Source organism: Bacillus rossius, chromosome 1, assembly GCF_032445375.1.
Source record: "Bacillus rossius redtenbacheri isolate Brsri chromosome 1, Brsri_v3, whole genome shotgun sequence".
Classification (NCBI taxonomy): Eukaryota; Metazoa; Arthropoda; class Insecta; order Phasmatodea; family Bacillidae; genus Bacillus; species Bacillus rossius.
In genome coordinates, this window is record NC_086330.1 from 326,687,780 (window position 1) to 326,702,491 (window position 14,712).

Below are 14,712 nucleotides of genomic sequence, written 5' to 3' on the forward strand. Positions count from 1 at the left end.
CAATATAGTCTCTTCAGTAGAAATCCATAGATATAAGTGAAGTCGTATTGGTGCATAAGAAATATGGCACTGGTGTAAACCCTCCTCGGTCCTCTTTTTGTCTGCTTTCTGTGCTACTTTATTACCGTAGGAGGGAGTGAGGTGCTATTCTTGCACCCACTTCTCTTCCCTCCGGTCCTGCTCCTTACTTCTTTACAACCCCTCCTACTAACAAAAAGGCGAAGGAGAAGGCTACTATTTTTTACATCCTTCCTGGCTATGGTATTATTTTTTTAAACAGTCCTCTTCTCGAAAAGAAATAAAGGGCAGCAAGCTACCCTTTCCAGTCAGTTCCTTTTATAAAACTAACATGCGGTTACATTCAGTGATAAATATGTGCAATGTTGGGGGAATGTAAAAAGCCATGCTAAGTGGCGTTGATCAACTTGTGGAAATACATAGCTGTATTTGCGCCAAACTTTGTGATTCCATAAAAAAGTTAAAATTTTGGAGAAAAAAATAATTAAAAAACCTCAAATATTTGTCTTAACCATTTTTCCTGAATTTTATATCTTGATTCATTTAACATTTTGTTATTTAAATGTGTGTGTGAATGTAAAAAGAATTAATTAATTAATTAATATAAATATTACTTGTAAGGAGAATGCTTTTCTCTTAAAGATTCTTATTAAGTAACTACATGCTATTAATAATAACATGGTTGCTTGGCCACCATTTGTGTTAGAAGTGAAATTGTACAGATAGAATGTTAGGAAATTTTGTATAATAAAGAAAAATTGAAACGCTTGTATTAGCATGCAAATACATATAAAAGTGTATAGGCAAGTATCCACGTGTGCAAGGGTATAAGTATTTTTGGCAAGTATCCTAGTGTGGAAAGTGATTGCTCAAATATGCAAGTATGCTAGTGTGCATGTATGTAAGTGTGCTATAATGCAAACAAGCCATTGAGTGCTGCTTCTGCCATATGTGAATTTTGCAAGTAAATTGATTATTAAAATACCTTGTTTTATTGCATAATCGCCGAACGTGCATAATCATCACACCATTATTTTAGTGCGTGAAAATTTGGAGAAAACAAATTCTCGCATAAACTTTGCATGAGATGTTTGGTCCTGCAGTTAATAGTTTGTGTAGGTAGGTTTCTCGTATAAAACAATGTATTTTCAAGTTGAAATCTAATGTTCATTGGGATATTAACGATTAGGGAATTTTTTAATTAACAGAAATTATGTTGTCTAATATGTAAATTTTCTGTTAAAGACTTTTTCATATCTTATAAACATTATCTGTTCATCTTCGTTGTCACTGTGTACCGCTAATAAAAATGTAGCCAGCACTAGTTTGCATCATTCATGTTTGGTTATTTTAATTTCCATATAGAGCGTGCACACATAGTTGAATATCAATATAGATAACTCACCGATTGCATGCTACGCGCGCGCTCTGTCTAGTGCTGAGTTAACTATATTTGAAAGTTCACACTCTTTTGTGGTAAGTGTGTACTACGACGATAGTTCTGCGTTAGTTCCGGCTCACGTTCGGGTCACAGTTTTCGATTTATATTTAAAGTAACAAAAATGTTTTTGTTGTATGACTTATTTATTTAAATTGTTTGGCCTTCTTTTGTATACTCTACTTTTTAAGTACACGTACTTCCATGAATAGGTTTTGTTTTTATTAATAACTTCACCCAATAAAAAATGCTTATTTTTGCATAAATGTCGCACCCATACTTTTCAAACCTGATTTTAGTATAAAATGTGTGACGATTATGTGATAAAACACGGTTGATAATAAATTTGCCTTCTATATAGTAAAAAATGGAGGTTAACATTTGTAACAAACATGGCGATGAAGAACTTGCAAAGAGACTTAGTTGTTTGGACTCTATTTGTCATTAACCCTCCCCTTTTCTCTCTTTACAATATTGGCGATAAGGAAGTTTAACTTCAAAATGATTTTCAACAGTTTCTACATTTTAGTAAAAATTTAATATATTATTATGTGTTTAAGAAAAATATAACCTTAATGTAAACATGAAAATGTAGGGTATATAATGTGGTTAAGTGTAATGAGAAGACTTTAAGTATACCCAAAAACTAGTTATTGAACATATTTTCTTTATAATCTTTTGACATGTAGATGTACTGGGGTCAGTATTATATGTTCATTGTCTGCATTGCTGGCTCCTGTGAGAAATAAAATTTGTCTGAATCATGAAGTACTGCAAAAATACAAATTATGAAACATTTACCTTCTTTTTGTCTAATCAATCCACAAAATTTTCTTAGTCAGGCATCAAATAAATCTGTGAAATTACTACTCATTCTCATACTGACATATGTTCTAAATTTTCGTTTTTCAGGCTTGTCGTGGGGACAGATTGGATACCGGGGTTAGGATGGTCGCTAGAAGTACGACTCAGACTGATTCTAGCGTTCAGTCCTACAAGCTGCCGTTATATGCTGATTTCTTGATTGCCTACAGCTCGGTGGATGGTATGTAAAACAGTACTGTAATTAATGTTAGTTTAATTTTTTTTTTTTTAATGAGACTTAGTGAGTTTACCATGTGTGTCTAAAATATAATTGGTGAGATTACATTTAATGTTTGCAATCTCAGGAATGAATCTTGGTCAGTTACACTCAAGGCATCTCCAAAGAAGGGGTGGTTAGAGCAATAGTTTTTCCACCCCTCCCTCTCCCGAGTTCAATTTTATTTATACTAGGGGTAGGTTAAGTTACTTTTCATACTAACTTACTCACCGAATTAACCAAACTTATTTAGAAACCAGTCATGAAAATGTCCTCCAGCTTGGAGTAGAAATATACAGGATGAGTCTGAGAACGTTAAAAAATCAAACATTTTACAACTGCATCCTTCTTTGTACTATGGCCCCTACTAAGAATACTTCCTGGAGCCAGCCCTGTAGCAACCCTCGGGTTTGCAAGAAGGAATATATGGCAGACATTGCCACGAGCCACACCTGTGTCTGTCCGTGTGTTCCCGTTTCCCCCCCCCCCCCCCGCGCAATCTTCCCCACCGTTTCATTCCATCTCTGTTTCATCTCACGTATTCAGCTCTTCACCCCACCTTCATCTCATGACCTAGCAGTCGAAGAGACTTTTAAACCAAACTTAATTTTTTCATTAATTTATTCCTTCAGTTTTTTAGCAAGGAGTAATATGTGAAAGGGTCAGCCCCTCCAAGGCAGCTGGCTACAATTAACTCTTTCATTTCCTGTGCTAACCTTAACGAGAGCATTATGGTAGAGCGTGCATGCTATGGTAGCACCAGAAGAAATATGATTTAATATTTTCTAAGATAATCCATTTTTTTTTGTTTCATGTGGTTAAACTTATTGCAGAGTAAAGTGTTTGTTTGTTAGTAAATATTATTCAAGTATGGTGTCCATCATAATCCCTTATGTACTGTTGCGTGAAGCCTCTCTATGTTTAAGTGTGTAGGCGTAGAGTCTTGCCCGGTGTCGTGCGCAGGCTTCTACTCGTTCCGCAACCCGGAGGAGGGCACGTGGTACGTGCAGTGCCTGTGCTCGGAGCTGGCCGAGAGCGCCACCACCGTCGACCTGCTCAAGATATTCACCATGGTGGCGCGCCGGGTGGCCGTGGAGTACGAGACCTTCAACGACGAGAAGCCGTGGATGAGCGAGAAGAAGCAGATCCCGTCCACCGTCTCCATGCTCATCCGGGACGTCTACTTCCGGCCCAAGGGCGGACGCAGCGCCGCCGACTGATGGCTCTGGTTCGGGCGACTCGTCCCAGCAGCGATGTTACGTTAAGTTTGCATTGGAGTTGGTTTCGCGAGTGCTTTAGTATTGATTTTCCTGTAGAAAATTTTAGTTACTGTTTAGCATTTAACGCATCAGAAAGTTATGTACGAAGTGCAAGACGTAAGAAATAAAGATTGCTCAAGGTTGTTATACCCTACTATACTATATAATTACTGTATAATGTTTTTAGTAACATACTGTGTAGTTACTTTTTGAGTTATATAAAAATTTCCTAAATGGTTTTCTGCCACAAATATTCGTAATTTGAGTTTAAAACTTTAAATATATATATTTTTTAACTGGTGTGAGGCACATTATTTTATTCTATGTAAAAATTAATAACTTTAGTAGTAATGATGTTATGTTTTGCATATCATGTATACAAGTGTCTTTATAACAATTCTTTGAGCAGTATTTATTTGAAAATAAGTGAGTCCTTTATGGCAAATTTTTCAAAATGTTTATAAGTACATCAGATGTACTTTTGTAATTAGTTAAGTATGTAGCTCATTATAGCATATGATAATTAGATGTATTATTTGTAACATACATACTTTCATGTGGTAGATCTACAAGATGCTGTTACCATTTATGTTGTGCAATGGCAGTATTGAATAGTAATAGTTCAGAGTTGCTATTGAACTGACTTAACTGACATTCTAAAATTGGGTTTTGTGCTAAGATTTTGTATGTTATAATATGCACAATGATTGATGCCAAGTTCTTATATTTGTGCTGCAAGGATGTTTTATGTGACTTGAAATTTACCTAGTAAAAGTAAAAACTTAAAATATTGTTATAAATATAAATTAAGATTTGGTTAATATGTTAATAGCCTGTGACACAGTTTTTATTTTATTTTTTTTTATTTCTGTTTATATTGAAGTTTGCTTAAGAAATTATCATTAAAAGCTGTTGTTTTCAAGTTGTGTGATATACCTTCAAGCTTAGGTAGAGTTATAGGTTTGGGGGTGCTTTGACGACCAGTCTTTTAAGTACTATCTAGAGTCTAAAGTATATTCTCTAGTGCTAGTGTGAAAGGAAATTCTGGCAGTTACCCAGTTTTGCAGGTTATGTACATACCGTATTTACCAGAATAAGCCGCGCACCTCAAATATTTTGACCATGGCAAAAATATTTGTTGTTTAGAATAATCTTCACAATAAACTTTTATAACAGAACTTGTGACCATGTTTCAAGTTTATATTAATGTCTATTCTGGACTTTGTAATTTATTCAATTATAATATAATTGGATTTACAGTTACTGTAAACCTAATAGCAGTCTTGGTACCAGTGTTGTTTGCTGGTTATTGTTGTAAGCACTCTATTCTTGCACAAGAGTACTATTAAATTTATCAATATTTGCAATAAAAATCTTTCTGCAAATATACATCCCTACAAAGATCAGGCAGTAAATATTTTATTTAGGGATTAACTGTGAATTATAACATGTTTACTGTATTGCGAGGAAAAAGCATTATGTTTTTTCAGCAACCACAGATAATCACTTCTGCAATCAGTCCGAAATTAGTAACAATTATTGCAATGTCTTTCTGACAAACACATGCAAACCTAATGCAGATATCCACCGTTCATTAAGCAATAGCAGGTCAACCAACCTTGGAGCTTGACGAAACTTGTTGCCATGCTGCGTTGGCATGTTTTCATCACACATTTTACTAAAGATTGTGCGGTGGTTATGTGGATAAATATGGTATTTCTTATACCAAAAGTGTTTTTTGTATCTTAAAATTTGTGTTCAGTGTAGCTTAGTTGGCAATTGCCCAGAAAATGTTTGAATTTTGAACTTGGTTTTGAACAATTTGTAATTATTTACTTATATGTGTAAAGTTGATACGGAAGAACTAAAACAAAATACCTTAAATCTTTACTGTTTGAATTTTGATCACATAGAATTTTTCTAATTTATTCTCTTTCTCTGTTCATATAATATTCATACTATTAAAAATCAAATTCATAATTGCAATTTTAGATCCTATTTTTAGCATAAAGGTTTTTAACCGAACGTAACTTTAATAATAGAAATACATGTCTTTTTAAAATTAAATGTTTGAAACATATGAAAGTGCCTTAGTTCTATTGCCACAGATTTATCTTGATTTTTTTAATATCATTGAAAAATCACTTTCTAATAGTATAAATGATTGCCTTGTATTTGTAACATTTAAATCATAAAGTTACTTTCTTTATACACAATGATTCACTAATAAAAATATATATTAAGCTGGTATTTTTCCAGTTCATTAGAAGCTTTATCTCATGTTTCTCTGAAATACTCAAGTCTTTATTGGTTTTTTTTAAAATCATAGATGAACTTTTGAAAGCTTGTTAAAGAAGTACATTTTTTGTGGTTAAGTAATGTTAGCTATAAAAAATCTAATACTATTGCATAGCAATGAATAGAAATATAAATTTATAGCCAGACTGCTGGAAACGTGACAAAACATGTGGAACAAATAAAAAAACTTGTGTAGTAATGAGGAAAAAAATTTCTCACTGATTCATTATTGCTTAGCAATACCAAGCTTCGGTATGTTAATGTTGTTTTCTTCTTGCTGCTTAATAGTAAAGGTGTAAAATCTGTAATTTTAGTGATTGCACTGTAATTGAATGACGTACTTTCTATACTGTAACTATAAGATTCTTGTATGTATTTCATTTAGTATTTACTTATTTCCTTAAAGCTAACTTTATTTTGTCGAAGCTCAAAGTTGATTTTTTTTCCAGATGATTATTCACTACAAAAAAAAATATTTTTTCCTGTGTACTTTCTTTATAACTGCTGGTTTTAATCACTTCACACACATAATAGCATCTCACATTCATAAATGTTTGATATTTGTACCTTCAAGAAAGGAATTAAAGTGAGTTTCCTTTTTAGTATTGGCCATAATATCCTTTTTTTTTTTGTATATAACATCTTGAGAATGTTTGTAGTAGTGATGTGATCTCAATTATTTCATACAGTGTGTTGTTTGTAGCTACCTTCATGTAATTTGAGGAGTAATTTTTGTAGCCTGCTCATTGTATTTATTTTTGCAGGTCTGAAACATTTCCTACATTTCCTGAATCATTTAAGCTGTGTATTCAAAATTTTATTTATATATTATTAATTTTTTAAAGTGTACCGTTATTGAAGTTTCACATAGAGAATTATTTATTTTTAAAGATGTTAAAAATATTTTATTGTTTTAAATAATGGTTACTGAAATATATTTGTCTACGTGGTTTCCTAAGTATGTTTATATGTTTTATTAAAATAATTTCACAATATTAGTTATGTCTTATGTTCATACATCATACATCATGTGTAACAGTCAACTAATACATGTAGATTAACAACATAAATGACTGATGTTACTTTAAGTTTTGTATTGTATTTTATACTGCCACAGATTAGTTCCTGTAAAAATAAGAATTTAATACAGTTGGAACTTTTTCGGATATTTTTAAGAGAATAGTGTAGGCCACATATGTATTATATTTTGTTTTATTTAATTTGTAAATGGTACTAGAATGTCACAGCAACATACCTAACGTACAGTATTTCTACTGCAATACAGTACAGGTTGTTTTCAGTTAGGAATTTATTATTATGCTTCACTTGGTTTTAAAAACAATATGTTCTTTGTGATATTGTAAAATTGTTTGTTTGTATGGAAAATATTCTGCACAAAATAAAGCATTGTGTAAATATTATTAAATTTTTATAAGGGATGTGTAGGTATAAATTAGGGATGGGACGATTCCAAAATTTTCGATTGCGATACCCGATTAGCGATTCCTTAAAAAATCCTTCAATTCTCAATACTCGATACTCACCTAGTTAACTTAATATTAAATAATTCAAATTCGATTTGCAACATTTTTTTTTTCAGCTTTCAATACATATATGATGTAGCATACATCATAAATTCATATTTATCAAATTTGAGTACACAACTAAGTTATTAACATTAACTCATATAAATGTTTACATCATTAGAAGTTAATGGCTCATATGTCAAAGGGGTCAAACTAATCTAAAATTTGTTTTGTAATACAGAATAAACTATAAAAAAATATTTTAGGCTTCCCTTGAGCAGTATAAATTATTTTCGTTCATACAACTTGCCTAACTTAGAGAAGGGTACAAATTAACTAAAAAATTTGTGAAATGAAACAGTAACAAAATAAAGCAAAAACTAGAGAACTAGCAAATGAAAGTGTTGTACTTGATTGTGGTATTTCGGCGTTAGGTTACATTTAAGAAACGCACACAAATTCATTTGTTGTTATTTCGGCCTTGTCAATTTTGACATTCGGCGTTGTGGTAACGACCCAACAAAATCTATAAAACACTGTTGACCAACTAATCATCATCGTCCATTCGAAAATTAATGTTTGTTTACATTTTTCCGCTTTTTGGCGCGATTTAAAATGCTTGTGCTGCCCCGTATGCTGGGTGACGAAGTAAAGATAGTTCCCAAGGTCCCCTTTAAGAGTTTCCAGAGCCTGGTACCTGGTTCGCCCGATAATCTGCTTGATACTACGATGCTGTTCCAACTACATGCCAGCACCCCCGGCTGACGTGGTATGGCCACTCACGTAAGGCTGTTCCAAACATTGTTCCCCACCGTTCGCCCAATCTGCTTGCTTTTGTATTTATCCGGTGTCTCTGTTCCAAGCTGACGTCAGTGCCCCGAGCTGTGTGCATACGCTTTAAAACTTCGCCTGTTTGTCTTATCTATCCAAACATTATGCCGGAAAGGAAAATAAATGCCATAGTTTTGCGTATTTTTACAGTATATTTTTGGGTTTAACATTATAATGTGAGTGTGTCTAAGCTTTTGTTTGCTTTAGTGGATTTATGATTAATGTTCAGTAGCGGCCATGTTGCGGTGTTTGTTTACCAGTGACGAGACAAGTCTTTTTCCCAGTATTTAAATTTCGCGTAAAAACACTGCTATTTCGCGTTTTAATACTAAATTTTGTGTAAAAACGCTGTGTTGTGGCGATTTTGCATTTATCGTCGTTTAATCGCGATTGCGAAAAGAACAGGCCTCTACTAATACGCAGTGATAATTTTTTTATAAATAATTTTTGTACTTTGACTTATGTATAACATCGACCCAAGTTTTAGATATTGTTTATTTGGGGAAATATGACTGTGTTATATATGCGTCTAGTCAGTCATAACCCCACTCAACGAGTCGTTAAATAATTGTATCTGACAGATTTGCAATGTTGTGAAATGATTTTTTTTTGCTACATGCGGGAATCGAATTTTATCACAGATTCTCGATTCTCGATTATTAAAGTAGAATTGGTAGGTATCGATGAAATTAGGAATCTGTTTTCCCATCCCTAGTATAAATAATAGAACTAACTTAAGTTATCATCTGTCCAAATTCATTAGATAAAATTAACCAGGTAATGCTTAAATAATAGTACTATTTTTGCTAATTTTTCTTCTTCATTAATGTCTTTTTTTTTTAAACTTTCCTAAATGTGCTTATTTACCAGTCAGGTACATTTGTATGTACCTATTTTGAAAAAAGTAGGTTTATGTGTTTGTCTAATCAGCATGTGATCATAATCAAAATGTTTTCTTTTAGGACTTCATAATGGTGCATAGTTTTTTATTTTCATTTAAAAAAATTTACTTGCACACACATTATCTTCTATAGTCAGTCATCAGCATCTTAGTCATGAATAGTGATCCTATGACTGAGATTGTGTGTTTTGACTGTGCTTCTTCATTTTAGGCGACCTTACACACACTTGAGAGTATTGAAAGATGCTGCTCGTGCAAATTGTGGATAGTCTTTGCTGATTGTTTACTAGTTCATTTGAAATTGAGATGTTTGTTTTTCGGACTCCGCTTGAAATATGTAGTATTCTTGGCAAGCACATTTCAAAGGCATTTATTGCGTTTATATTAGGCATGTGCGAGAAAGACTTTTTTGAATTCGAGACGAGATCGAGAAAGCAATTTAAAAATTCTCGAGAATCGAGTCGAGATCGAGAAATCTGTACTTTAGTTAACAGGATAATATGATCCAAAAAAGTAAAACTCAATAATCTGACAAACATACATAATTATTCAATAATTTTATCAAGTATCCACAATTGCAATTACAACTTTACCTTTACACTCAAGTTTATTTGCCTATTGTCGTATGTAAACATACGTTATTGACTCCATAGTCTATACAGTTTCCTTGAGCCATGGACGGTACTTGATCATGAAAGTCTGAACATTCGCCACTATCGATATGTCACTATCGATACGGACCGCAATTTAAACATCATGTTGCTTGTTATATACTGCTGGCCGTGTGTATAACCTAAGGCCATAAAACAAAATGCAATCGCGGAAGAATTCTGCAGTCATGTTTATATTTTTATTTTTTACCGTACCGTTTTACGTTGATACTTGATATTGATACCGAAAATGATTTATTTTTAACTTTAATGTTGGTTTTATTGACGGAAAATAATAATTTTCTTCTGTAATTTAATGTGATAACCACAGCACAATTCATTGTTTACGTTTACCGTTTCATGTAGTGACTTGTGAACGGAAGTTGTTCGTTTTTAACTTTTTAATAATTTATCGTGTATACTATCGTAACAAGTATATTTTATTTTATACGATCTACGTTACGTTGAATATATGTTAATTATTTCAACACGCAACACAAAATGCTGCCTCAATATATTATATTACCTAACCTATTTCTTGTTTACAAAATTCTCGAAAATTCCGAGCCAAAAAAATTATCTCGAGACGAGATCGAGAAAATTTCTGTCTCGACTCGTTCTCGATGATGCCGAGACTCGCACATCACTAGTTTATATACAATTCCGTTATGGTCCATGATTCAACGCACTACAGAAAAAACTGAACAAATTAACCATCAAAATTGTTTTGTCAAGTATTCAGTAATCGGTTTGTGAGACCATTCATGGGAAATTGCTATACGCCGATTTATCTCTGAAGCCTAGCTCCCCTGGTGGAAAAGTAATGTTAAAAAGTTTTTTCCCTATCGACAATCAATCATTTTGTTTTTTCCATTTTGTTTTTATCTCTAATAAAATTGTGAGTTCTTAAAACACTACCATTGTGATAGCAGGTTGGTGGCCAGACTCTGCAACAAAAGTTACACATTCTTAAAAGATTTCCTGAATAACGTTTTTTGAAATATGTATATATGCTGGTTGCTGTAGACTTTCGCACCGCCTGAGGTAGCGGGCACAGCTCATAAAGTGGTTTTTATTAAATAGATGTCATGCTCTTAAGTGTGTACAAGCTTAATGTACGTATATATAATTATGTTTCTCTGCCTAATTCATACTCTAAACTAAATTATCATTTTTGTGCCTGTATTCACTCTTTTATGTACATAATTAAATTGGTCTGTCCTATCTAAAAATATTTGATGAACTGATAGAATTAATTATTCTATGGTATCTTCCAAAACTCTAAATTATTAATAGATTTGTTGGTATGTTTTAATTTTTGGTTGTTGTTTCCTCTTCATAGACGTGTTTATTTATTTTTGTTTAAAATTATATATTATATGAGAAGACATTTTTTATGTATAACATGGTGTTTTAATCAAATGCCATTCTTGCCAGGAAAATAAAATTTATTTGGCCTATGTTTATAAATGATGGTTGCACACAGTACCAGCTCTTATTTGAAGGATAGGTTTCGCTGTAAGAGCCATACATTGTGTAATGCCGTACAAGGTAGAATGTTGTGTGTGCACACACATTCAAGTATCAATATGAATTCCTCTCTGGTTTACAAACAAGTTTGCACTCACTCTCGCCACCAGATGATTTGGCCACAGATTAGCTGGCTCCCTGTTGAAATCCGAGCTTTTGAATGCAGCATGCTGTACACAGCGTAGCTCAATGCTGCTGTTTGTGTGCGTTGTGAAATTTCGTCTGCTTGTATTTTTATGTTATTGTGGCCTGAATTAAGCACTCATTTGTTCACAGTTAATGCCACAGTTAGCTACTGAAATGAAACTAACTTTCTGAACGTTAACAGTTTTTTTGCCAACTATGATGAAATAATCTGAAGAGGTTGGATAATGTTTTTTTATTTTTGCTGTGACATTTTGTTACTGTTTATAGAGGATTTATTTGAAGTGGTTAGTAAAGCCACACTGTAACAATAGTGTTGCAATAGTAAATGCGTACATATTTGAGTGTGTTACTAGGTCTGTGTGAATATTAGTACTATGATGCAAAGCGAACATCAAATGGATATTTATTTTAAATATTTGCGAAATTGAGAAAGGCTCTATTACACTAATATTATAAAATACTGGATTGAATTTAAAAAAATACTATTTTAATGTTTATAATGTTTGAACTAAGTGATTAATGAATTGGGCCCCATATATAATACCATTCAGTAAAAATTATAAACTAACCATGCATAACATTATTATTAATCATTCATAAAAAAAACCTGAGTACCGCAGTTGTTTTTTTTTTAAGATGCTTGCTTTATTCATGCAAAACATACACAAAACACAAAAACTAAATATTTTTCCTTTAGTGAATTTTAGGCACCATGTTTTAAAGCTTTGCAACAAATACCTAACTTTACATCAGACATGAAATTTGCCTCAAAACCGAAGCTTCAAATAAAACGAATAGCAATCTTCCTGGTGAAGTTTAATTAAATATTAAAAAGAGCTTTAATTGTTTTGTTTAGTTAAAGCTTTGCACAGGCCTACATGTTATATTTATTACCAGACTATAAAACTGTACATTGACTTTTTCTTCATTCCTAGGCATTAAAAAATTTTTGAACAGATTTTTCACTCAATTTACTGTACTAATCTTTATTAATGATTTCTAGCAGTTGAGCCTGTTACACAGTATTAATAACAATAACTAATAATTGAACAAAAATATTTGGTAGCAAAGCAAGAGGACATTTTCATACAAGAGGTCACTGCTGTTTATTTCAGCATGTGTGGATCACATGAGCAATAGTCAATAGAGTACAATTAAAATTGATTCAAACTCAAAACTGGAACATCCCTATGATTTTACTTGCGGCATATGCAGTATAGTTAAATTTTTTTGAATAGTTTAGTTGTTAAAATTTTGACTGTATTGTGAGTGTTGTTAGGTTTTATTATTGTGTTGTTAGTGATGAAGATTATAGTTTTAATTGTGATGCATTGTGTTTTTTGTGCCATTTTCTTTAAAGGTTGAAAATAAAAACCATGATTTTGTGTGTAGGGGCCTTATCAGCAAAATATAAGTAATTATTAGATCAACAAAATTAATTGATATAAATTTTTGTTTTTTTTGTAAATGTTCATATAATTATATATCAATGTATTCCTCACTTTACATTTGTAATAAAGTGTAGTCAACTTTAATTAAATAACAAACATTTTTTTGATTTTAATGTTGGTAATGCCCTTAAAATACAACACCATCAATGTTGGAGTACTTTTTTTTAGGCTTATAGTTGTAAGTTAAGTAGTTTTTGTGATCATTTAGATCTTTGATGATTCAGATACTTGGTTCTTGAATTTGAAATACCTATGTGCTTTTGACAAGTTTGTATCAGGACTAGTAATAATTTTGTAAATATGAGTGAAATGAACGGAGTAAAAGATCTTTAAGGCATAAAATAGTAATTCTGAATCCCCAGAACTTTTAGTTAGCTAAGCCTGTGTTATTTAAAATTGCTAATAAGCTACTACAAATTTTTAAACATTATTACTTTTGAAGATCAGTGGAGATACAACTTGTTATGAAAAGACTTTACCTGATAAAATGTTTTTTAGCCGTTTGTAACATTCATCAGAAATACTTTAGTTACAATATTGTTTCCAATACTTCAAGTTCGTGAATTTTAATTTGTTTCACATGCCCTTAATTGGTGTTAGCTAATTAACAATGCCTTTAGAGGTGTCACTGCTTTCGAAATGGTTACATTTGTTTTTTAAACACTTTGTCAGCAAGATAATTTGTATCACTACATTATAATGTTGAACTAGTAGTTTGACCAACTAAAAGAAATTAAATTATGTATATCTCGGTCATATGTTTGTTACTTTTTCTACGATTGCACTATCTTTTGTGCAGTGTCAGTGAAAATGTTAGGCCTTTCTTTGTATTTCTAACATCTTTACTCTATTTCTTGGCAAAACCAATTTAAAAAAATGATATAAATAAATTATCTGTGTAAAAAAAATTATTTTCTTCCAGGTTTGAAAGGTCTTAATTGGTTCTTTCTAAAGGTTGAATTTTGGAATTCATGTACATGTCTACTGAACGTCAAAAGCCAACAAGCATATGACTGGGATTTGAAATGCTTTATTCACTAAGATTTCAACATAGAGTACTAGTTTACATGTGTGTTAGATCCCATGGAGGGACGGATTGTGGGGGGGGGGGGGGGGGAGAGGGGGGGCGCCTGTTTTACCCGGGCTCCCTCTGGAATTAAGAAGCCTCTCACAGAGGGGGTGGGCTTGCACTTGCAAAAGTGTTGCTGTGAAACCCACAAGAAGAGTTGTCCCTGCATATTGATCGCACCATATACAGTAAAACCTTTTTGTTGCGACCCCATTTATTGCGACCACCTCTCTATTACAACCCAATTTTGTAAGTATTAAAGCCGACACAAAAATACGCTGTGTGCTAAAATGAACAGATTTTAATAATCTTTCATTTAGTTTTTTTTTTTTCCCTTTTGATTTTCACATTTTGGTCAAAATGTCCAAGTTTTTGACGGTTCCCGAGAATGTATTCGTAAAATCACTGCTTCGTTAAATCCGGGGTTCGTAACATCGGGTTACGGCAAGCAGAAAACGTACATGTAAACTAACCAGTAAAAATAAACTGTCTGTTGACATATTTTCTTTACTT

General features: G+C 32.5%; 1 protein-coding gene across 2 annotated transcripts in view; it reads left to right on the plus strand.

Annotated features, from left to right (window-relative positions):
• Positions 1-13,472, plus strand: part of LOC134528007 (caspase-1-like) — a 32,585-nt gene extending 19,113 nt beyond the window's left edge. For both annotated transcript variants that reach the window (XM_063361166.1, XM_063361165.1), the window contains exons 6-7: positions 2,369-2,501; positions 3,501-13,472. In XM_063361166.1, the coding sequence (XP_063217236.1) occupies positions 2,369-2,501; positions 3,501-3,757 (390 nt within the window). In that variant the 3' untranslated portion in view covers positions 3,758-13,472. The remainder of the gene's footprint in view (positions 1-2,368; positions 2,502-3,500) is intronic.
• The last annotated feature ends 1,240 nt before the right edge of the window (positions 13,473-14,712 follow it).